The sequence below is a fragment of the Rana temporaria genome, chromosome 7 (assembly GCF_905171775.1).
Source record: "Rana temporaria chromosome 7, aRanTem1.1, whole genome shotgun sequence".
NCBI classification, from domain to species: domain Eukaryota; kingdom Metazoa; phylum Chordata; class Amphibia; order Anura; family Ranidae; genus Rana; species Rana temporaria.
Genome location: NC_053495.1, coordinates 11473164 through 11499129, shown reverse-complemented (window position 1 = coordinate 11499129; position 25966 = coordinate 11473164). Strand labels below are relative to the sequence as shown.

Here is a 25966-nt window from a genome sequence, read left to right as displayed (position 1 = left end):
ACTTGTACCCATAGATTTCAATGGAAGTTGCCTCCAAAGTCGGATCACCTTCATAAAGGGGTTGACAGCACCGCCCCCCCCCCCCCCCCGAGCCCCCGTTTTACCTCACCCCTCGAAAGTCCCGGGTGCGTGCTTGTCATCCTGTTCGGTTCTCAGCCTGGCCGTTGATTGGCTAGGCTGGGCGGAATGATAGCAACGCAGCCATGATGCGGCGCGCTGGGGGGCGGGGTCGAGTGATACAGTCAGTGGCTATGGCCGCCGCTGTATCACGGGATGCGCGCTCGCAAAAGCTTTCCACCATGCGAGGCAGCTCGCATGAAGGTGGAAAGGTTTTGCGAGGAGGAGCAGAGACAGCCGCAGAGGGACCCCAGAAGACACGGATCGGGGCCACTCTGTGCAGACCCCCCCCCGCCCCCAAAAAAAACGAAGCATCGGATACCACTGTGGTCAGGGATCATGCAGCCTCATAGAACAGTCAGAGGAGAATGAAAACTCCTTCTACAAGCTTTAACCAGACACCGATAGAAGTCACAAGACTGCTATATACTGCTGATGAGAAAAGGTATTTAGCAATTTATATTTACTAAAATAATTGCATTTCCATGTTCTGTGTTCTGTGGGAGGCTAGATATAGTGGCCCGGATTCAGAAAGGAGATACGACGGCGTATATCCGGATACGCCGTTGTATCTCTGAGTGTGCGTGGTCGTAACTATGCGACTGATTCAGAGAATCAGTTACGCATAGATTTCCTTAAGATCCAACCGGCGTAAGTGTCTTACACCGTCGTATCTTAGGCTGCATAATTACGCTGGCCGCTAGGTGGCGCTTCCGTATAGTTACGCGATGAATATGCTAATTAGGTAGATACGCCGATTTAGAAACGTACGTCCGGGCGGCGCATTTTTTTACGTCGTTTACGTTAGGCTTTTTTCGCCGTAAAGTTACCCCTGCTATATGAGGCGTATCCTATGTTAAGTATGGACGTCGTTCCCGCGTCGAGTTTTGAAAATTTTACGTCGTTTGCGTAAGTCGTTTGAGAATAGGGCTGTACGTAAGTTACGTTCACGTCTAAAGCAATGACGGCTTGTGGCGTAATTTCGAGCATGCGCACTGGGATTTTTTCACGAGCGGCGCATGCGCCGTTCGTAAAATACGTCAAATACGTGGGGTCACAGTGAATTTTAATAAAACACGCCCACACCATCCCCATTTGAATTAGGCGGGCTTACGCCGACACACATACGTTACGCCACCGTAACTAAGGGCGCAAGTTCTTTCTGCATAGGGAACTTGCGCCCTAAGTTACGGCGGCGTACCGTATCTGCGATACGTTACGCCCGCCCATAGATAGACAATTCTATCTGAATCTGGGCCAGTGGCTGCAGAGTCCGGGGTTTAGTAACACTTTTTTTTTTTTAAAGGTAAATGGTTTTAGTAACACTTTGTTATGATGTTAAATACGGGGATCAGTTGTAGGTAATCCCCTTCTCTACGCATTCCTTCCCCCGACACAACAACAACAACAGGAGACAAAGTGCAGAAAGAATTGGAATTGTTTCCTAGAGAAAATAAAGAAATTCCAGGAATGCTAATACATCCTGCTATTTGTCAGGAATAGGATGAATTACTGAAGAAGGAGCCAATTAAATGGCTGCTTTTCTTCTTTCCCTGGTACAATCCTAAAACACAGACATTCCCGGCATTCCTCTGCACAATGTTGAACCTGGGATACCTTCCTTAAAAGGCTCTCCGAGCAGCAGGAAGTCAGTCAATGGCGGCTTCTTGTTATTTTTAGACGTTAATGTGTCTTTAAGCTGTTTATGCCCATTTGTACTTCTAGCTGTTTGATATGTAAAAAAAAAAAAAAAAGTTCATTCTTGGCTCTGGCTTGGCTAAGTTGTTCCCACCATTTATCACTGGCAACAAAAAAAAAAGTGCCCAGTCGTTAAGGAGTTGGCGGAGTGCGCAGCGGCTCGAGGCCTATTTGCATTCCTGTCTCTTGCAAGGGCCCGTCCTGTCTATAGGATGCCATGCTGGGAACCATTGTTGTCACAAACTAGATTCTCCGGAATGAAATGCCAGTATTGTTCCAAATCCTGGAGATTAGAATATCGCTTTCATCGCAGAGACGTGTCTTTTAATTTCTACTCTACTAGCCAGATTCAGAGAGAGTTACGCCGGCGTATCAGTAGATACGCCGACGTAACTCGGAATCTGCGCCGTCGTAAGTTTAAAGGGGTTTTCCACCTTTTTTTAAAGTTTATTAAAAGTCAGCAGCTACAAAAAGTGTAGCTGCTGGCTTTTAATAAACAGACGCTTACCTGCTCCAGCGTTCTAGCGACGTGCCGGCCGGGGCTCCGCTCCTCGCCCCCCCTCCCCGGCCGGCGTCTTCATTGTCACTGTGGGCACCCGGCCATGACAGCTTTCGGCTTCACGGCCGGGCACCCACTGCGCATGCGCGAGCGGCACTGCGCATGGGCGAGCGGCGCGGCGCCGTCCGATTGGACAGGTGCTCGCCTACAGGGAGGGGCTGTGAAAAGGCGATTAAGCAAATCGCCTTTCCAGCCCCTCGGCGGAAGGAGGAAGTGGGACAGGAAGTCCCCTTCTCCTGAAGCCCCCACTCCCCCCCCCAAAAAAATTACATGCCAAATGTGGCATGTAAGGGGGAGAGGAGTGGGTTAAGCGGAAGTTCAATTTTTGGGTGGAACTCCGCTTTAAGGTGAAAAAACATTGGATGCTGCTGCCCCCCCCGAGCCTCCGTTATACTTACCTGACCCCTCAAAAGTCCCGCGCTCGGTCACGAGATCCTCTTCGCCGCTCAGCCTGGCCGCTGATTGGCTAGAGCGGATGGATTGAGAGCAGCGCAGCCATTGGCTGGCACTGCTGTCAATCACATCCAGCGACGCGGCGTGCCAAGGGGCGGGCCGAGTGATACAGTGAGCGGCTATGGCCGCTCGCTGTATCACGGGAGCGCGCCCGCAATTACTCACCACCATGCGAGGTCTCACATAACTGTGGTCAGTACTTGCGGGGAGGACCAGAGGCAGCTGGCGAGGGACCCCAGAAGACGAGGATCGGGGGCCACTCTGTGCAAAACAAACTACACAGTGGAGGTAAGTATGACATGTTTGTTATTGTAAAGGAAAAAAAAAATCCTTTACTAACCCTTTAACCACTTAAGGACCGCCTAACGCCGATATACGTCGGCAGAATGGCACCGCTGGGCACAATCACGTACCTGTACGTGATTGTATAAAGCCCAGCGGTGGGTCTTCACTTCTTTCTTCGCCTTTGGCAGCGTCATCGATGGCGTGATCCCTTTTATAGGGGGACACAATCGATGACGTCACACCTACAGCCACACCCCCCTAGAGTTGTAGACACACTTCAGGTCACACATAACCTCATCAGCGCCCCCTGTAGTTAACTCCCAAACTGCCATTGTCATTTTCACAATAAATAATGCAATTTTTGCTGTGAAAATGACAATGGTCCCAAAAATGTGTCAAAATCGTCCGAAGTGTCCGCCATAATGTCGCAGTCACGAAAAAAATAGCTGATCGCCACCGTTAGTAGTAAAAAAAATAAATAATAAAAATGCAATAAAACTATCCCCTATTTTGTAAACGCTATACATTTTGCGCAAACCAACCGATAAACGCTTATGGCGATTTTTTTTTACCAAAAATAGGTAGAAAAATACGTATCGGCCTAAACTGAGGAAATTTTTTTTTTCAATTTTGGTTTATAGCGCAAAAACTAAAAACCTGCAGAGGTGATCAAACACCACCAAAAAAAGGTTCTATTTGTGGGGAAAAAAAAGACGCCAATTTTGTTTGGGAGCCATGCCGCACGACCGCGCAATTGTCAGTAGAAGCGACGCCGTGCCGAATCGCAAAAAGTGGCCCGGTCATTGACCAGCAAAATGGCCCGGGGCTCAAGTGGTTAAAAAGTCCCTGAAGTGATTAAAGTCGCCGGTATGGACCGTTCAGAGGAACATTTCTTAAGGGACGTGTTTGAAATTCTTCTCATTAGTTATCATAACATTCAATTTTCACTTAATCAGTCCATTATTCATCCTATAATAATCGAATGAGCGAGAACACGCATGATTGGAAACGAATGAGGACCATGGGCTAGACATAGACCGTCGCTCTGTACGTGGGAAGTCGCCCTGCCCGTCGAGAATTTTCGTACCATTTTAGGTAATTCTTGTTTTCAACATTGGGACGAGGACACAAAAAAAAATTTTACTTTTCGCCCGATTTTCTAATAGTGTCTGCGAGACTTTCGAAAACTTTTTAACCCCTTCCATACCGGGCACTTATACACCTTCCCGCCCAGACCAATTATTAGCTTTCAGCGCTGTTGCACTTTTAATGACAATTGCGCGGTCATGCTACACTGTACCCAAACTAAATTTTTATAATTTTCTTCCCACAAATAGAAATTTCTTTTGGTGGTATTTGATCACCTCTGCGATTTTTATTTTCTGCAAAAAAAAATTAAAAAATTACCGAAAATTTAGAAAAAAAATGTTTTTTTTTGTTTCTGTTATAAAACATTGTAAATAAGTACGTTTTCTTCTTCACTGATGGGCACTGATGGTACTGCACTGACGGGCACTGATAAGGCGGCACTGATGGGCACCGATGAGGTGGCACTGATGTGGTGGCATTGATGGGCACTAATATGTGGCACTGATAGGCGACACGGATGGGCATGGATAGGCGGCACGGATGGGCACGGATAGGCGGCATGGATGGGCCGCACGGATAGGCGGCACGGATGGGCATGGATAGGCGGCACGGATGGGCACTGATAGGCGGCATGGATGGGCACTGATAGGCGGCATGGATGGGCACTGATAGGTGGCACGGATGGGCATATATGGGCATTATCGTATGTGTTGTACTAATGGATGCCAATCAGTGCCAAACAATGCCTGCCATTGTGAGCACTGATTGGCATCCATTGCGGGCACTGATTGGCATCCATGATTGTGTCATTGTCAAACCCTGGTGGTCTAGGGTGGCTTACCTGTGTTTTTTGCATCCCTGGTGGTCTAGTGGCATCCCTGGTGATCCAGTGGACATCCTCGGGGGGGGGGGGGGGGGGGGGGGCTGTAATCGATCAGCACAAACCCCCCCCCCCCCCGGCTTTTCCTGTTTACATCGTGATCAGCCATGTATATATTTGTAAACGGACGCACAGCTGCCGCCCTGTAGCAGTCAGGGCTGGTGCAATGGATTTTTGACACCCTAGGCGAAACCTCATTTTGCCGCCCCCCCTTGCTCCACCCCCTTTGCCCTGCCCATGTAGACCCCACCTTTTTAATGAAGTGCCCAGTCCACCAGCACCCATCAAATACAGCCTCACCATCGCCCATCAATGCAGTCTCACCAGCGCCCATCAAATGTAGCCTCACCAGTGCCTATCAGTGCAGCCTCACCAGCGCCCCTCAATGCAGCCTCACCAGCGCCCATCAATGCAGCCTACCAGTGCCTATCAATGCAGCCTCACCAGCACCCCTCAATGCAACCTACCAGTGCCCATCAATGAATGTTTTCTTGCTTCCATTCGTTGGGACACAGACACAGTGCTCCGCTGTTGCTTGCTGCAGAGAAAAGAGAGTAGGAACACCAGTGATCGGGCGCCCTAGGCAGCAGTGCGCCCTAGGCGGCTGCCTAGTTTGCCTAGTGGTAGCACCGGCCCTGGTAGCAGTGAAACTGCCATAGGGTGGTCAGCAAGTGGTTAACATGTAAAGACGGTACGACCCACAACCTCCTACAGATCACATGAGAAACCTCAAACAAGAGCAGGCAGACAATACGAAAACAGAAGGCCGCTTTTGCTGCCACAGGCACCGCAGTTTTTTTTGTTTTTTTTTCATTCTTCCAACTTACTTTTACATTCAGGTTTTCATCAAGAAGGATATTCTCCAACTTTATATCCCTGTGAACGATACCGATCTGAAAAAAAAAACAAAAAAAAGAAACAGTTAATTTGTATCACACAAAATAAATTCCTTTGTGGGGCTCATGCAAAATACGCCTTGGCATTTCTTTTTGTCTGCCTCTCAACATCTCCTCCATGTTAGCCTATGAGGGGTTGAGTTACTAAAGCTTGTGCAGTGCACTTTGCAAGTGCAGTCGCTCCCCCGTGTTTAGTAAATGGGATGAAGCGTCACTTCACAAAGAATATCCAATCACATGCAAGGAAAATTTACAACGGCAAAAAAAAAATGCATTTTTGCCTGCGCATGATTGGCTGATGCTAGTCAGCAGAGCTTACCCCCCTCATTTACTAAGCTCTGGAAGAAACTTCACTTGCAAAGTTTACAGTCTATTTGCCTTTAGTAAATCAACCTGTAGGCGTTCATGAACACACACACAGAGGCATTGACTTTACATGCGTGTAGTAAAAAAAAACAAAAAAAACATCACTTGTGTGTTCCAAAGAGGAGCGTTGGGGCTGAAAACACCCGTCCGTCCGTTAATACATTCTTATACAAAGCACTTTCTATGGCTCTCAGCAGGGCTGGACTGGGACAAAAATTTGGCCCTGGACTTCATCCAGACTGGCCCACTTTTACAGGCCATGGCGGCTGGACAACTCCCGCACACCCCCCCCCCCCCCCCCCCCCGGGCCACCCAAGCCCCCTCTCCCCCTTCACTAGCCACTAGCCGTTGTACTTTATTAGATACTGGTACTCTTATAGGCAGTACCAGTGGGGAAGCTAGACATTATTTCACCCGGGGCAAATAATCAGTTTGGTGACAGAGGAGCGGAGGGGGGCGGCGGTCCGCTGTCACTGAAGCCAGCCCACTGAGCCATCGGCCCACCGGGAAACTCCCTGTAGTCCCAATGGCCAGTCCATCCCTGGCTCTCAGCCTCTTCCTGTTAGATCAGGAGTCTCCAAACCTTCTAAAGAAAGGGCCAGTTTACTGTCCTTCAGACTTTAGGGGGGGCCGGACTGTTCCCAGTGGGAGTAAACAATGCTCAATCTTTGGTATTAGGGGGAGAAATAGTTGGGTGTCCGTGAGAGGAATTGTGCCCCATTGTTGGTGTCAGTGGAAGAAATAGTGCCCCATCCTTGGCATCAGTGGAAGGAATACAGTCACATCATTGGTATCAGTGGGAGGAATTATTCCGCATTGTTGGTGTCAGTGGGAGGAATGGTGCCCCATTTTTGGTGTCAGTGGGAGGAATTGTGCCCCATTACAGGTGTCAGTGGGAGGAATAGTGCCCCATTGTTGGTGTTAGTGGAAGGAATAATACCCCATCGTTACTGTCTGTGGAATGAATAGTGTCCCATCATTGGTATCAGTGGGAGGAATAGTGCAGCATTGTTGGTGTCAGTGGGAAGAATAGTGCCCCATTGTTTGTGTCAGTGACAGGAATAATGCCTCAGGGGCCAGATAAAGGCAATCAAAGGGCCACATCCAGTCACAGGGTCACAGTTCGGAGACCACTGTGTTAGAAGGTGGCTACATTTGTTCTTCATGGTCTCACTGTATGTAGGAATATAGCCGCCCTCTCAAGATTGGCTATGAAATGTGGGATTTGTAGTGTGCATAGAGCAGTGTACATGACCACAGCCAATGTGCACTGCTCCTTCTAAACCAGGGGTCTCCAAACTTTCCAAACAAAGGGCCGGTGTACTGTCATTCAAACTTTAAGGGGGCCGGAATGTGGCAATCAGGATTTACAAAATATCTCGGAGTCAGTGGGATTAAACAATCCCCATCATTGGTTTCATTGGGAGGAATTGTTCCCCATCGTTGGTGTCATTGGGCCCCATCGTTGGTGTCATTTGGAGGAATTGTGCCCTTCATTGGTGTCAGTGAATAAAATAGCACCCTAACTACTTGCCGACCTGCCGCCGTCATTCTACGGCGGCAGGTTGGCTCTCCTGCGCGAGAGCCCGTAGCTCTACGTCGGCTCTCTCGCAGGTAACCAGGGGCGCGCGCGTGCCGCCGGATGCGTGCGCCCCCCCGCTCGCCCCCGACCCCCGTGCCCGGCGGGCTCGATCGCCACCGGGCACACGCGATTGCTCGTTACAGAGCGGGGACCGGGAGCTGTGTGTGTAAACACACAGCTCTCGGTCCTGTCAGCAGGGGAAATGCCTGATCCTCTGTTCATACAATGTATGAACAGAGGATCAGTGTTTCCCCTAGTGAGGCCACCCCCCCCCCCCAGTTAGAACACACCCAGGGACATACTTAACCCCTTCCCCGCCCCCTAGTGTTAACCCCTTAACCCCATTTTTATAGTAATCCAATGCATTTTTATAGCACTGATCGCTATAAAAATCCCAATGGTCCCAAAATAGTGTCAAAAGTGTCCGAAGTGTCCGCCATAATGTCGCAGTACCGAAAAAAATCGCTGATCGCCGCCATTACTAGTAAAAAAAAAAATATTAATAAAACTATCCCCTATTTTGTAAACGCTATAACTTTTGCGCAAACCAATCAATAAACGCTTATTGCGATTTTTTTTATGAAAAATTAGGTAGAAGAATACGTATCGGCCTAAACTGAGGGAAAAAATTTTTTTTTATATATTTTTGGGGGATATTTATTACAGCAAAAAGTAAAAAATATTATTTTTTTTCAAAATTGTCGCTCTATTTTTGTTTATATCGCAAAAACTAAAAACCGCAGAGGTGATCAAATACCACCAATAGAAAGCTCTATTTGTGGGGAAAAAAGGACGCCAATTGTGTTTGGGAGCCACGTCGCACGACCGCGCAATTGTCAGTTAAAGCGACGCAGTGCCGAATCGCAAAAAGTACTCTGGTCTTTGACCAGCAATATGGTCCGGGGGTTAAGTGGTTAAGGGCCGCATAAAAGCAACCAAAGGGCCCACATCTGGCCCCCAGGCTGCAGTTTGGAGACCCCCTGTTCTAAACTAATGAAAGTGAGGGGGGGAGAAGGAGAGGTTCTGGAGCTCACAAAGTACATTACAAGGAAGAGGAAGACACAGCATGAAGGGGTGTAACAAGAAATAGATTACAGGGCCATTATTGATTATAGTTTATTATTGGAGAATAAGGAAATCCTTTAATATCACTTTAACCTTATTCGACATCTCGAAAAAAAAGTTGCACAAATAATCCATACATTGCTTCTCGTTACATTGTGGCGCACGGCAGACCTGTCCACGTTCTGCGGCATTCGATGTTCACCTTCTAAAGGACGCTTGCGGTTACTAATAGATGAAACCTGCGCCGTTTGCCGGCTGATTTATGGCCGGCCTTTACGTTTTTATTATTTCCAGTGTCCTCGGCCAGAAATAACAAAAGTATTCGCTGGAAGGAGAGGAAGCCGACAGAAGTATATCGTACGGGAGATAAACATGCGGCCCAGCGCCAGAGGTTACCCAGGAAACTAACATAATGTTTCCCTAGACACAGCAACGCGTATCGCTGGCGGGCGAGAGGTCTGTAAAACATCAATATGGAACAAATTAACCAAAAAACTGATAATGGCGGCTCTGTTATTTTTCTACAAGAAAGCGGGAAAGGGTATAATAGGAAACCTATGGGACCTATCTAAAAAAAAGAGGAGCTCTAGACAAGTTGAAATACTTTTAACCACTTCAGTTCCGGAAGATTTACCCCCTTCGTCATGCCCAGGCGCATTTTCAGGTATTTTTGGAGGCAAGCGCCGCGCATGCGCAGTACAGGGGGGGGGGGGCATAATCCGCCAGGGGGGACACTTATCGGCAGAACACTAGAAGAAGACAGTGGGGTGGATTCAGTAAGCAATTGCATCTGCGTATCCATAGTTACGCAGCGCAATTGCTTAGTTGCGCCGGCGTAACGACTTTTCTGTATTCAGAAAGCTCGTTACGACGACTGCTGCCTAAGATATGACTGGCATAAGGCTCTTATGCCGTCATATCGTAGGCTGCATTCTTACGATGGCCGCTAGGTGGCGTTCCCGTAGTGGTCAGCGTAGAGTATGCAAATTGCATACTCACGCCGATTCACAACCGTGCGCGCGCCCTGCGTACGCATTTTACGTCGTTTGCGTTCGTCGGGTTTCGCGTAAGGCTGCTCCTGCTTCGTGAATGAAGCGTAGCGCAGGTAATTTACGGAGGCGCAGCGTTAAAACGGTACGCTGCGCCTCCGTAAGAGTGCGCGCCCTACCTGAATCCACCCCCGTGATTACTGCTAGCAGCTGTAGAAGTCGCTAGCGATTATCGCAAGTAAATCAGGCTTGCTGAATGTACCCAAGTTGATCGATTGATCAACTTGGTAGATTCAACCTGCTCATACACGGTTTGAATCTCCTTGAATTCCTGCTGAACCGGTCAAGATTCAAACCGTGTATGGCTGGCCTTAGTTCCAGAGTGGTGGCTGCCTCTCTTTTTTTTTAGATTCCGGCCACACTGGAGCGTTCCCATAGGCTTATCTGGGCTGTATATATCAAGACTGGTAGCTGGATTCAGGTAGGGAGGCTTAATTTTGACCCGGCGTAGCGTATCGTATTTACGCTACGCCGCCGTAAGTCAGAGAGGCAAGTGCTGTATTCACAAAGCACTTGCCTCCTAAGTTACGGCGGCGTAGCGGAAATGGGCCGGCCTAAGCGCGCCTAATTCAAATGAGGAACAGGGGGGGGCGTGTTTTATGTAAATGATTCGTGACCCGACGTGATTGACGTTTTTAACGAACGGCGCATGCGCCGTCCGTGGACGTATCCCAGTGTGCATGCGTCGGATAGAATGCCTAAGATACGTCGAACACTGCCTACGACGTGAACGTAACTTACGCACAGCCCTATTCGCGTACGACTTACGCAAACGACGTAAAAAGATACGCTTGTTCCGACGTCCATACCTTGCATGGGCTGTGCCACCTAGGGAGCAGCTTTATCTTTACGCCGGCGTATCTCTTACGTAAACAGCGTAACTAATTGCGACGGGCGCACGTACGTTTCGTGAATCGGCATATCTTGCTCATTTGCATATTCGACGCGGAAAACAACGGAAGCGCCACCTAGCGGCCAGAGTAAATATGCACCCAAAAATTACGACGGCGTAGGAGACTTACTCCGCTCGTATCTTAGCCTAATTTAAGCGTATCTGGTTTCCAGAATACGCTTAAATTTACGACGGCGTAGATTCAGAGTTACGACGGCGTATCTACCGATACGCCGCCGTAACTCTCTCTGAATCCGGCTATGGGTATACAAGCTCTAGGGGTTCAGAGCAGGGCTGTCTTAATGAGAGGGCACTCCTGGGCACTGCCCAGGGGTCCCAGCTGCATGGGGGGGCCCTGCACTTTCCCCAAAGCTACTGGTCCTTCAGCCCACGCTTCCCCCGAAATTGGGGGCTCAATGATGGCCCTGAGAGTGATAGATGCACAGGGGGGGCAGTCTGCCTCCTACCTACTTGATGTCTGTTTACCTGCACTGTCATCATTGTAGGGGCCCCAGAGCATTACTTTGCCCAGGGGCCCATGATGCTATTAAGACAGCCCTGGTTCAGAGGAAAGGGGTATAAAAGGGAGGAAATTCGCTTTTCTGACTTTATTCAGACTTTAAAGTTGATCTGCGGGCGCATCCAAAATGTTCTGCCTGGAGTGCTACATTCACCGCTATGAATGGTTGTCGTCACCAAGAAAAGTTCTCTTTATTTCATTGCCTTCCTCTGCCGTCACACCACAATTATCTTTTGAGCTGTCAGCGGTAATAAAGTCTTTATTCTTAACCATCTCATAAATCATCGCATCCCGCAAACTGGCTCCATCAACAAAAATTCTAACCTAAGGAGATTCCTTTATTCCTTCGAGCTCCATGGAATAGGCTTCCCATTGTTCTTTTGAACTTTCCACCTTTAGACAAACATGGGCCATTCACTTCAAACTGACTCCAACGTTTATCTCTCTAAAGTTTACCAATTCCACGCTTCCAGTAAATTCCAGAAAAATTGGAAACTCCTTTTAGGGCTGGTTTCCATTTACTATTCTTTAAAATGATCATAAAATAGCGCGTTAATGGTTGGACCTCACAGACTTGGTAAGGACAGATGGTAGTGATCATCGTGATAGTAGAGGTGGAAGATAGGTTTGGTTTGAAGCCCAACTCCAGACAGAACGATTTTTGTTCTGGGCAGATTGAGGAAGCGTTTGACCTTCTCCCAGGTTTTTGCCTTTTTCCCCCCGATTAGGGAAAAATTACTCTCGCATTACCAGGGGCATCGGGAGGGGGTGGCTAGAGCCCCGAATGTGACACCGAAAAGCCCAGAATCTCATGCTGCCAGGTCTCCATTGTTAGCCCCGAGCGAGTGCCATAGCTGGTCCCGCCTTCTGGAGCCTGCGCAATGCCTATGATGGACGTCCCACTGGTCCAATGCCGGGACAGCGGGACGTGTGATGTCCATCATAGGCGCTGCAGGCTCCAGAAGGCAGGAATTACAATGTGGCCGCCGTGCCACATCCCCACTCGGCTCTCCTCTCCTCCCCTCCAGGCTCCTCGGCTCTCCTCTCCTCCTCGGATGACTGACGGAATGACTGACTGCCTGACTGCACACCATGGCTGAGCTGAGGTAGGTCAGACAGTGCATGTAAATGTCAGTGTAGGTAGGTCACTACCGTCAGTGTATGTAGGTCACTACCATCAGTGTATGTAGGTCAGTTAGGTCAGTGTATGTAGGTCAGTGTATGTAGGTCACTACCGTCAGTGTAGGTAGGTCAGGTAGGTTAGTGTAGGTAGGTCAGTGTATGTAGGTCACTACCATCAGTGTATGTAAGTCACTACCCTCAGTGTAGGTAGGTCAGTGTAGGTAGGTCAGTGTATGTAGGTCACTACCGTCAGTGTATGTAGGTTACTACCGTCAGTGTAGGTAGGTCAGTGTAGGTAGGTCAGTGTATGTAGGTCACTACCATCAGTGTATGTAGGTCACGGCCCAGCCAAAAAAAAGCCTGCATCACATACACCATCTCCCCTCCTCCTATCAAGAAGATGGTGGAGCTTTTAAAGAGATGGGGGGCAGTAGAGGAGGGTTGCATGCAGAGATCAGAGCTGAAGAGGGGTAAACATGAGATGTGGATGGGGGATGCAGAGGTAAGCAGCTGTGGAAGAAGGCTGAATTCTTCACACTGTGTGTAGCGCACACCTGAAATCTGCACTCTGTATGCAGCGCACCCCTGAACTCTGCACTATTTACGCAGCACACCCTGAACTCTGCAGTCTGTGTGTAACCCCTTCCCTGAACTCTGCACTCTGTACATAATGCACTCCTGGTTTTTAATAACCCTGTTAAGACCCTCCCACTGTTAGTGAAATTTGACCACGCCCACTATTTAATGCGGTTTGGAGGGTGTGATTGAGTTCCTGCACCTATTTTCTGAGAAAAAAAGCCCTGGTGACAATGGTTACTCAATAAAGAGAATAAATCCAACTAACAGGGGCATAAACACCAATACAAACCTGGTAGGGTTCTAACCCCTTACCGCTAAATGTAAAACAATTCTAGGATTTAGATGCACTGTGACTTTAATAATACAAAATGAAAATGTTAGTAAACTGCAGGGGGTCCATTGATTTGGCTTCCACAAAAAAAAAAAAATGACAATCTCTGCCAAAAATGCATCAGTAATTTTCATTTACTCTCAGACAGGAAGGCTAACCGTGTTTCACTGGAACTATAAAAATATCGCAGGAATAAGTGGATGTCGTTGAAACTCAAGTGCGTAGAAGTATGTTGTGTATTAAAAGCACACAAACAATTCATTCTGTTTTAGGAAGAGCGATGTTAGCTTTGCGCTGTTTTTCTTCAGAGGTAAAGCTGTGATTCTTAAAAGATAGAAGAAATGAAGATCATACGAAGAACAGGGATAACTATTACCTTTGGATTGCTCTACCCAACAGTGCAAGAAACTGCAAAAAGTCCTCCTAATGCAGTGTACTCCCATTTACTCCTGGTAAGGTTACACAAATGATGTCTACTAGAGTTAAAAGTTCTGAATTTCTTTTAGAAAGATCCTGAGTCCTGACGCTTTTTTGGGAGCTGTGGCGCCGCTAAGGAGGGCGATGACAGCAAGTGCAGCCATTTTTCAGTTTTTAAAGTTGACCTCTACTTTGCACATGCAGGGTGTAGCAATGGGGTGCACTTTAATACCATACCATAACAGCAGTGCTTGGCCACCTAGGTTTTCAATGCTTTCACATGGAGATAGGAAGAGAGTCCTCAGCCTTGTGTAAGCTCCGAGTCACAACCTGGATTCTACCCATCGCTAAGGAGGGCGATAACAACAAGTGCAGCCATTTTTCAGTTTTTAAAGTTGACCTCTACTTTGCACATGCAGGGTGTAGCAATGGGGTGCACTTTAATACCATACCATAACAGCAGTGCTTGGCCACCTAGGTTTTCAATGCTTTCACATGGAGATAGGAAGAGAGGCATAAAGGGAACATGGATATAACCTTATGCTGATGCCACCATTAAAGAAAACCTTGTTGCTCCAAGTCACAACTTGGATCCTAACCAGGGATTCCCTGTAGTAGCATGGGGCAAAGGGAAGGCAACGATAACTTGCTGCTTGGGCCATCATTAAAGCCAATCTCCTTTGTTTTTCCATTGCAAAAATAATTTGCCCTGCAGCTTTAAAATAGAAAATGTTGCTTTTGTTGCAATACTCTGCTCCTAACAGTTGCTGCCCTGTGTAGACTCAACACTCTAAAATCCAGCATTGGTTGGCCATTTAAATGTCACTATCCAATCCCTTTACTGTCAGGGTGTCATGGACACACAGCCCTTCGAGGTTTGGGCTCACTGTACTTCTGGACAGAATGATACATATCTGTAGCATGTCCGCAGTCTTTGACCATCTCCTGTATCATGTCCGCAGTCTTTGACCATCTCCTGTATCATGTCCGTAGTCGTTGACCATCTCCTGTAGCATGTCTACAGCATTTGACCATCTCCTGTAGCCTGTCGATAGTCTTTTACCATCTCTTGTGGCATGTCCACAGTCTTTAACAATGCCCCTTAGCATGTCTGCAGTCTTCAACAATCCCCCATAGCATGTCCTTAATCTTTGACTATCTCCTGTAGCATGTCCGTAGGCTTTGACCATCTCCTGTAGCATGTCCACAGTATTTGACCATCTCCTGTAGCATGTCTACAGTCTTTGACAATCCCCCCTTACATGTCCACAGTCTTTGACCGTCTCCTGCAGAATGTCCGTAGTCTTTGACCATCTCCTGTAGCATGTCTACAGTCTTTGACCATCTCCTGTAGCATGTCTACAGTCTTTGGCCATCTCCTGTAGCATGTCCGTAGTCTTTGACCATCTCCCGTAGCATGTCCGTAGTCTTTGACCATCTCCTGTAGCATGTCTACAGTCTTTGACCATCTCCTGTAGCATGTCCGTAGTTTTTGACCATCTCCTGTAGCATGTCCGTAGTCTTTGACCATCTCCTGTTGCATGTCTACAGTCTTTGACCATCTCCTGTAGCATGTCTGTAGTCTTTGATAATCTCCTGGGGCACACCTGTAGTCTTTGCATTACACTGTACATCATGTACTGCCCCTTTGGCGATATTAGGGGCCACACTTGAGGCCCCATTGATCAAGTAAATTGACCACCAACTGTTTTAAAGTATTACTGCACAGTAGATGTTTTCCATTTGCTTTGACTGCTTATACTTTAGGCTTGGGAGACTTGAATTTACAAATGAAGCAATGCCTTGAACACTGGCTACCTCTTCTTGGACGTTCCACAAGTGCCTAATGCCTCATCACTGAGAGAAAACAGCTTCTTAATCTGCTGAAGAGAATCAGCATGGTGTAGACACCGTTGACGCTGAGTTAATCTCTGCGGAGACAGCCAATTGCAAATTCCTTTCACAGCAAAGTCCTGAAATAAACTTCATACCCCGGGCATATCGTATAAATATCCTAAGCAGCGCATATGTACATTCTATACCACTGAATCACAGGTCAATATTTACTTTTCAAACCACCGGCGGTCCTAACAAGGATGTCTGTTCTATAACACCAGCTATTTCTGTGTATATTAAACACTGAGTGATCAATGGATAAATACATTACATTTTAAGCCTTGACACTTCCTCCGCTGCCAAGTCCCGTCTCTTTCTCGCTCTCTCTGGATATTAGAGATCTCTGCTAGGAATATTTTTATATAATTTAGATGGCCACACAGCATTTTCCTGTTTAATATTTCAAAAACTCCTTAAGGTCCAGAAGGTTTCCTTTATATATGGGGTGATTGCCCCTTATCAGTGGCGGCTGGTGCTCAAAATTTATGGGGGGGGGCGCAAACAAACTGAAAAATTCTGTTCATCAATTGCAGCCTCACTGTGCCATCGAACGCAGCCACTGTGTGCATCAAATGCAGCCACTGTGCCCATCAAACGCAGCCACTGTGCGCATCAAATGCCGCCACCGTGTCCATCAAACGCAGCCACTGTGCCATCAAACCCAGCCACTATGCCCGTCAAATGCTGCCACTGTGCCCATCAAACACAGCCACTGTGCCATCAAATGCTGCCACTGTGCCCATCAAACGCAGCCACTGTGCCATCAGATGCTGCCACTGTGCCCATCAAACGCAGCCACGGTTTATCAAAAGCAGCCACTGTGCACATCAAACACAGCCACTGTGCCATCAAACACAGCCACTGTGCCCATCAAACGCAGCCACGGTTTATCAAAAGCAGCCACTGTGCACATCAAACACAGCCACTGTGCCATCAAACACAGCCACTGTGCCCATCAAACACACCCACTGTGCCATCAAACACAGCCACTGTGCCCATCAAACCCAGTCACTGTGCCATCAAACACAGCCACTGTGCCCATCAAACACAGCCACTGTGCCCATCAAACACAGCCACTGTGCCATCAAACACAGCCACTGTGCAAAGGGTGCACCAACTCAATATTGAACCCTACGGAATAAGACTGGGATGTCATTAAAGTTCATGGACCAGATTCACGTAGGGTGGCGTAAATATAAGCGGGCGTAGCGTATCGTATTTACGCTACGCCGCCGCAACTTAGAGAGGCAAGTGCAGTATTCACAAAGCACTTGCGTCCAAAGTTACCGCGGCGAACCGTAAATGTGCCGGCGTAAGCCCGTGTAATTCAAAGTCGGCTAGTGTGGGCGTGTTTTATGCTAATGAATCGTGACCCGACGTGATTAAAGTTTTTAACGAACGGCGCATTGGGCCGTCCGTGAATGTATCCCAGTGCGCATGCTCCAAATTACGCCGCAAATAGTCAATGCTTTCGACGTGAACGTAACTTACATCCAGCCCCATTCACGGACGACTTACGCAAACGACGTAAAATACGACGCTGTTCGTAAGTTTCCGACGTCCATACCTTACATGACTTACCCCTGCTTTATGAGGGGTAACTTTACGCCGGCGTATGTCTAACGTAAACTACGTATCTTGCTACGCCGGGCTCACGTACGTTCGTGAATCGGCGTATCTAGCTGATTTACATATTCGACGCGGAAATATACGGAAGCGCCACCTATCGGCCCGCGGAAATATGCACCCTAAGATACGACGGCGTAGGAGACTTACGCCGCTCGTTTCTAGGCAACTGTGAGGCGTATCTGATTCTATGAATCAGGCGCCGAGTTGCGACGGCTCTCATTCGGACTTACGACGGCGTACATGGCGATACGCAGTCGTAAGTCCTTTGAGAATCTGGGCCCATGTGTGTGTAAAGGCAGGCGTCCCAATACTTTTGGTAATATAGTGTAAACATGGACATTTGGGGCCAGATCCTCGGAAGAGATACGGCGGCGTATCTACTGATACGCCGTCGTATCTCTGTTTCTAACTATGCGACTGATTCATGGAAATAAGTTACGCATAGTTTTCCCTAAGATCCGACAGGTGCAATTGTTTTACACTGCCGGATCTTAGGATGCAGTTCCGCGTCTGCCGCTGGGGGGAGTTCGCGTCTTAAACCAGCGTCGGGTATGCAAATGAGGAGTTACGTCGATCCTCAAAGCTTTTTCGCGTTCGCTACGTCGCCGCTACGCTAGTTTCCCGTCGCTTAGTTACACTTTTGTGAGGCAGCCCTAGTTTTACACAGCAGGCGTACTGCTGTGTAAAGTATGGCCGTCCTTCCCGCGTCAAATTTTTGAATTTTACGTCGTTTGCGTAAGCCGTACGGGAATACGGAAGTACTCTACGCGCCGTTGAAAAAATGACGTCACGTCGCGCAAAGCACGTCGGGAAAAAAGCGTCGGGAGCATGCGCAGTACGTCCGGCGCGGGAGCGCGCCTAATTTAAATGGGACTCGCCCCATTTGAATTGGCCCGCCTTGCGCCGGACGGATTTAAGTTACACCGCCGCAAATTTCCAGGTAAGTGCTTTGTGGATCGGCACCCAACTTGGGAAATTTGCGGCAGTGTAACTTAAATCGGAAAAGTTACGTTGCGCTGGCTGGCTGTGGATCTGGCCCCTTATTCCTGCAGCCCGGGGAAGGACAAAAACTCTGAGGCAGTTTTGTTGATCACACTTATGGGATTTTAAATTGGCTGCTATAGAAAACCGCTACTGCTTATAAGTTAAAAATATAAAAAAAAAGCTTAACAGGAACAAAGCGCTGTAAGCGATGCCAACGTATAGAATAACAATATGAGTGCGCATACATTGGTTGGATCACGTTGGATGTGTTCTCAGATGACCCCGTGGAAGGATGTGGTCATTTAATAAAAGCAGCTGATGTGATGACCACAGGTCAGCGGAGAAATGGTTTTATTATTTAGGAAAAGACTCGGCGCGTGTTAGAGGTTTACCGATGGCGTGCCGTCATCTTCAGCAATGTGTGTCTCTTGGCAAATCCACAGGGCGCCCATTAGGATGGAGAATCGCAAAGCAGCCACATTGGGCTGAACCCAGAGTGTGCTACTTATTCATGAATTGAGGGTCTTGGAGGGTAACACATGGGGGGGGCTGAATGAGCAGAATTCCCCGCTTGGCAGCAGAGCTGAACTCTCCATGTATAGAAGACATGAATGAATGAATGCAGCTCTGGAATACTTAATAATTCATTCAATGTATTTTTTAACCACTTCAATACCGGGCACTTTCCCCCCTTCTTGCCCAGGACAGTTTTAAACTTTCAGCGCTGTCGCACTTTGAATGACGATTGCGCAGTCATGCTACATTTATAATCAGTCATTACCACCCCTATTTACCTTATGGCAGTAGTGTACGGCGGACACAATCTGGCGGAAGAATCGACGCGCTTCGCTCTCTGGGATCTGGTGCTTGTTGTTGATGAAGTCATAGAGCTCTCCGTTGCTGGCGTACTCCATGACGATGATGATTTTCTCTGAGCTCTCAAATACTGCGGAATAAATAAAATGGGTTTAATGTATCGCAATAAGGGGGAGAAAATGTTAGATTGTGATAGTCTAGAGCAGGGATATGCAATTAGCGGACCTCCAGCTGTTGCCAAACTACAAGTCCCATCATGCCTCTGGGTGTCATGCTTGATGCTGTCAGAGTATCGCTATGCCTCATGGGACTTGTAGTTTGGCAACAGCTGGAGGTCCGCTATTTGCATATCCCTGGTCTAGAGCAGTGATGGCGAACCTTGGCACCCCAGATGTTTTGGAACTACATTTCCCATGATGCTCAACTACACTGCAGTGTAGTGGAGCATCATGGGAAAGGTAGTTTCAAAACATTGCTTAAAGGCAGAAAGTAGGGGTCTGGAGTATGTCATGGAGTATGTCCTCAGCCCCCCTTCACATCACAGCCCCCCTCCCTTTACAGTGCAGTCCCCTTTACATTACAGTGCCCCTTTACATTAATGTAAAGGGGGCACTGTACGGTAAAGGGAGGCTGTAATGTAATGGGGGCATAATAATGTACAGGGGGCTGTGATATAAAGGGGGCACTGTGATGTAATGGGGCACTATAATTTACAGGGGGCTGTGATATAAATGGGGCACTGGGATATAAAGGGGGCACTGTGATGTAAAGAGGGCACTGTGATGTAATGGGGGCACTATAATGTAAAGAGGGCTGCGATATAAAGGGGGCACTGTGATGTAAAGGGGGCTGCACTGTAAAGAGGGGCACTGTAATGTAAAGGGGGGGCAGTGATGTAAAGGGGGCTGCACTGTAAAGGGGGGCACTGTAATGTAAAGGGGGGGCTGTGATGTAAAGGGGGCTGCACTGTAAAGGGGGGCACTGTAATGTAAAGGGGGGGCTGTGATGTAAAGGGGGCTGCACTGTAAAGGGGGCACTGTGATGTAAAGAGGGCACTGTGATGTAATGGGGGCACTGTGATGTAAAGGGTGCTGTGATATAAAGGGGAACTGTTATGTAAAGGAGGCTGCACTGTAAAGGGGGGCACTGTAATGTAAAGGGGGGGCTGTGATGTAAAGGGGGCTGCACTGTAAAGGGGGGCACTGTAATGTAAAGGGGGGGCTGTGATGTAAAGGGGGCTGCACTGTAAAGGGGGGCACTGTAATGTAAAGGGGACTGCACTGTATAGGGGCACTGTAATCATTACCGTGCCCCATTTAAAGGGCAGTGCCCTTTATATTAGAGTGCCCCTGCAGTCTGCACCTCCCTTTCGTCTCTAACATCACTCCTCCCTATTCTAATCTCTGCCTACCCTGCACAGGACTTCTACCTTTGGAAGGGCAGAGGCTGTAATCCATTTGTGCGTCCTCTACCGGCTCCCCCGCCCACCTGGTGATGTCATCCAATCAGCGGGGCAGGGGGAGCTCTCCATTCCGATCTGCAGCTCCTGCTGATTGGATGACAATGTTGGTCGGGTGGGCGGAGGAACCAGGAGAGGACACACAGACCTGGCTGCAAAGCAGGAGGTGAGCAGCGACCGTGGTCCGTGATAGCCCTGTGTGGACCGTGGTCTTCTGCTGAGCGGCCCAGTCATCCCAGAGGGTTGGGGACCCCTGAGTTACAGAAAACAGTTTTGTTTCCTTTTGGGATAATAAAGGTTTTACATAAATAAATAAAAGCTGATCATTGTAAGCAGTGGTAAATGGTTTGTCTCGTCCATGTAAACTGATACATTCTGCTGGTGAGTTTGTGATGTGAAAAACAACAGACTTGCTCGCCAGATGAAAATAAAACAAAGAAAACCTTAAAAAAAAGAAAATGCAGCCACCACATCTATGAATTGGTAAGCTGCAATCTAATAAATGTTTGCTTTACGTTTACGGAAGACAAATGACTAACCTTTTGCCTTTCAGACTTCATAAAGAATATGCTGTAACTGACTCGCAGAGTTTCAACAAGCTTTAATAATCAGTTAACCCGGAGATGCACCCCACCCAGACATTCTGGTTTGCCTGTGACGGACTGTGAAATTAAATGTTATACCTCCACCCCTCGGCCGCCATCTGTTTTAGCTGCCGCCAATTTGTTCACGGTCTTAGAATGCGTCCTGTGAGAAGAGCGGTATGTGGCGGGCGCACGTTCCCGGGGAGGTGATACCATTGTGACTGCGGCTTTTAAAAGTTCACTCTGACATTTATAAGGCTGAGTTCACAGAGGATTCATTATATGGCCCTAATGGCCGGATTTATACGACCCGTGTCTGCCATCGAAACCCAGGCAAAGGGCGGCAGTAAATAATATTTCACAAGCCGGATTTTCCTAGTAAACTACGCTAAAAGGTCTTATATAGGCAAAATATAAAAAGAAAAACTCAGCGGAGTCCTAATAATAGATATTGCTAGTATACATGTGTTTAAAGCTGAGGTTGAATCCAATTATATTTTGCCTTCTGCTGTTCCTTCCTTTCCCCCGCGTTATTTTAGACCCAGTGACAGTGGCGGCCCTTCCATTAGGGGCGCACGGGTGTCGACAACCCCCTCCCCCCCCCCCCATCCATGCATTCGGCCCCCTCATCTACATGTAGGGCTCCGGACCATGGATTCCAATGAGGGGGGTGTTTTTTTTTTAGCACATGATTGGAGTCAAGGGATCTAATTTGCTGAAAAAAAGGGTGGGCTCGGGGCACAGAGCACTGCGCCCTGAGCCCACCCAGTTGTGTGAGAATAGCAAATGAATATTCGCTATTGCCACACAGATCCTCTTTCCGGTCAATCACCCGATTGGCTGAAAGGACAGGCGATCCTATTGGAGACCTAGGAGGACGGAGGAGGAGACGCACGGCTAAAGCCGCGGTGATACAGAAGAGGAGGAGAGGACAGAGGAGACAATGCTCGCCGCCTGCTGCCTGCCAACCTACATGGGTTTAATTCCCGGGCTGGATGACCAACCGATCGGGGGGAGGGGGGGTGCAGACCTAAAGTGGGCGGGGGGAGGGGTGCCGCCAGCCGCCACTGCCATTTTTTTTGTTTTCTGTCATTTTGAAAGTGTAAATGATGGAAATAAAATCTAAGGGCCAGATTCTGGTAGATCCGGCCTATCTCTGCGGCGGCGTAACGTATGTCATTTACGTTACGCCGCCGCAAGTTTTACAGGCAAGTGCTTTATTCACAAAGCACTTGCCTGTAAAGTTGCGGCGGCGTAGCGTAAATCACCCGGCGCAAGCCCACCTAATTCAAATTAGGCGGGTAGGGGGCATATAGCATTTAAATTAAGCGCGTTCCCACGCCCCCTAAAATTTCCTGACGTGCATTGCACTAAATGACGTCGCAAGGACGTCATTGGTTTCGACGTGAACGTAAATGGCGTCCAGCCCCATTCACGGACGACTTACGCAAACAACGTAAATTTTTAAATTTCGACGCGGGAACAACGGCCATACTTAACATTGGTTGCCCCTCATATAGCAGGGGCAACTTTACGTGTCGCAAATCTAACGTAAACGTCGTAACTTCACTGCGTCGACCGCGCGTACGTTCGGGAATTCGTGTATTTTGCTAATTTGCATACTCGACGGGGAAAACGACGGAGGCGACACCTAGCGGCAAAAAAAAAAATTGCATTTAAGATCCGACAGCGTAAGAGCCTTACGCCTGTCGGATCTAATGGATATCTATGCGTAACTGATTCTAAGAATCAGTCGCATAGATACGACGGCCCAGATTAGGACTTACGACGGCGTACATTGCGTTGCGCCGTCGTAAGCCCTTTGAGAATCTGGGCCTAACATTTTTTGACATATTATAAGAATGTCTAATCTGTAATTTGATGCCTTTTGGAGATTTTTCCATCTTTCCTCGGCTTCGCTATGCACATTAATACAAATTTTTACCTGGGGTGCCCAAACTTTCGATTCCCCACTGTATATAAAACTAAGCAAAAGCCTTTTGGAATTTAAAGTAAGCTTTTCTGCATTCCTCTTCTAATCCTCATCTTTAAACTGACACACAATTAGAGATAAAATTACCAGCAAAAATGTGTATCTTTCTGGCACAACCACCCCCAGCGGACAAGTTTATGAGTAGTTCTGTACTTTGACTTTGCTATGCGCACAGGGGAGGGCTGGCAGGGGGGGCAGGGTGGAAATCTCCCCCCGGGCTGGTGACACTATGCACAGCCACCGGCCGCCACTACCAAATGCTGTTTTTGCAGAGCAGGAATAGACCTGCTGGAGCTCTGTTAACACAGGTCATGGCCGCTGCTCAACTCCCACTGTGCAGCCGTGCCTGTGTCGGCTCCGAGGTAGATGGCTGCAGAGCTGAGCTATGTCTCGTTTCACACATAGCTCAGCCTCAGCGCACACCAGCACTGACATCCCCTTCTCTCTCTGCACAGACACGAGGACTCTGATGTAATGGGAGGCTCTGTGTGGACTCTGATGTAATGGGAGGCTCTGTGTGGACTCTGATGTAAGGGGGGCCTCTGTGTGGACTCTGATGTAAGGGGGGCCTCTGTGCGGACTGTGAGGTAAGGGGGGCCTCTGTGCGGACTGTGAGGTAAGGGGGGCCTCTGTGCGGACTCTGAGGTAAGGGGGGCCTCTGTGCGGACTCTGAGGTAAGGGGGGCCTCTGTGCGGACTCTGAGGTAAGGGGGGCCTCTGTGCGGACTCTGAGGTAAGGGGGGGCCTCTGTGCGGACTCTGAGGTAAGGGGGGGCCTCTGTGCGGACTCTGATGTAAGAGGGGCCTCTTGTGATCATGAAAAATCTTAGACTGTTTTCCTCGATCCATCACTTTTCCACGCTCTATGGGCCACTTGACTGGACTTGCCCCCCAGGCCTAAGGCTGCCAGCCCCTCCCCTGTATGCGCACATTGTTCTAGTAAAGCCAAGCTTGATGTGTGTCGCGCTCAGGATTCCATTTGCAGAGTAATTAATGACCATTAACTGGCTTAAACATGGACATCCCCGGCAGGTGTCAGTCATTCGTTGTTATGGCAGACACTTGTCTCCATACCAAAAAAAAAGGGACCGGTTAATCCTACTGAGTGAAGAATTCCCGAGTGCCCGGGGAAGCCTGTGTGGAAGATATGATAAGTATGACATGTGCCCCCCCCCCCCCCCCCAGGCTTGCACTGACCTTCAAAGACCTGAATGATGTGCTCATGTTTCAGCAGAGCCGTGATCTCTATCTCCCGCTGAAGGTGCACTCTGTCCAGTTCATCTGTGATCTTGTCTTTCTGGATGGACTTCACAGCCACCTAAAGAAAGATATACGATATTTAACTTGACATTCGGCGCTCATTTGTAAAAAAAAAAAAATACAGGTCTACCTTCTCTTGGCAAAAAAAATGCATTTTCCAGATGATACCGATGACATTTCTGGTTTCCTCACGTCTAGAATATCAAGTATTTATTTTGCCCAATTTGGAATGTTCAGATTTTGATGATTTCAGAGAGACTTGCAGACATGTAGCTAGATTCAGGTACGATGGTGCAAACTTGCGGCGGCGTAGCTTAGCGTGTTTAGGCTACGCCGCCGTAAGTTAGCTAGGCAAGTACATGATTCTCAATGTACTTGCCTGCAAATATACGGCGGCGTAGCCTAAAGCGGGCGGGCGTAATGGCGCCTAATTCAAATGGGTTGGAGGGGGGCGTGTTTGATGGCAATGAGGCTTGACCTCACGTTTTTTACGTTTTTACTCACTGCGCATGCGCCGGGCGCCTACATTTCCCAGTGTGCATTGCGGCTACGTACGCCGCACGGGCCTATTGATTTCGACGTGGACGTAAACGACGTAAATCCCGATTCGCGGACGACTTACGCAAACGACGTAAAAAATTCTAATTTCGACGCGGGAACAAAGCCAAACTTGAGATTACTATTCCAATAGGGCCTAGCTCTAACTTTACGCGGCCTATCTCTTACACAAACGGCGTAAAAGTACTGCGTCGGCCGGGCGTACGTTCGTGAATCGGCGTATCTCCTCATTTACATATACTACGCCGACCGCAATGGAAGCGCCACCTAGCGGCCATCCAAAATATTGCAATCTAAGATAGGACGGCGCAAGCCGTCTTATCTTAGATATGTTTAAGCGTATCTCTGTTTGAGCATACGCTTAAACATAAGTCGGCGTAGATTCTGAGTTAGGTCGGCTTATCTACTGATAAGTCGGCCTAACTCTACCTGAATCTACCTAATAGAAAACTGTCTATACCAACGTTCCTCAACCTTTTTAAGGCACTCTTTAAAATCTCTCACAATTTCGAGGCCAAGGGGTGGGCAGGGGGGGGGGGGGGTGGCTGCCCTGGGCACTGTGGTATCATGTGGGGTAGGGAGCACCACAAGGAGATTGTGGGGAGGGGATTTGTGTTTAGAAGGGGAATTTGGGGGGGGGGGGGGGGTAACTATGCAACCATTTTGGTAAAACTTTGTGTATCAGCACTGCATGGACCTTAGAAGAAGAAGGTACACCCTGAAAGCTTGCCCTATCAATTTGATTGACAGTATACATTATTTTTGTTGCACGTGCACTGATACGGCTCCAATCACCTCAAGCATGCAGTGTCAATAGAAACATTCTGTACTGCATTTCTGTAACTATTGTCCCTAGACATCGTGTTAATATACTGCATGTACTACATTC

The 25966-nt window shown here is 48.2% G+C and overlaps 1 protein-coding gene across 1 annotated transcript in view; it reads right to left on the bottom strand.

Moving 5' to 3' along the window:
* Positions 1-25966, bottom strand: part of LOC120945048 (NUAK family SNF1-like kinase 1) — a 73362-nt gene that overhangs the window by 14108 nt on the left and 33288 nt on the right. Inside the window, exons 2-4 of the mRNA XM_040358891.1 lie at positions 24457-24577; positions 19204-19355; positions 5909-5974 (exon numbers count right to left, since the gene is read on the bottom strand). Coding sequence (XP_040214825.1) covers positions 5909-5974; positions 19204-19355; positions 24457-24577 — 339 coding nt within the window. The remainder of the gene's footprint in view (positions 1-5908; positions 5975-19203; positions 19356-24456; positions 24578-25966) is intronic.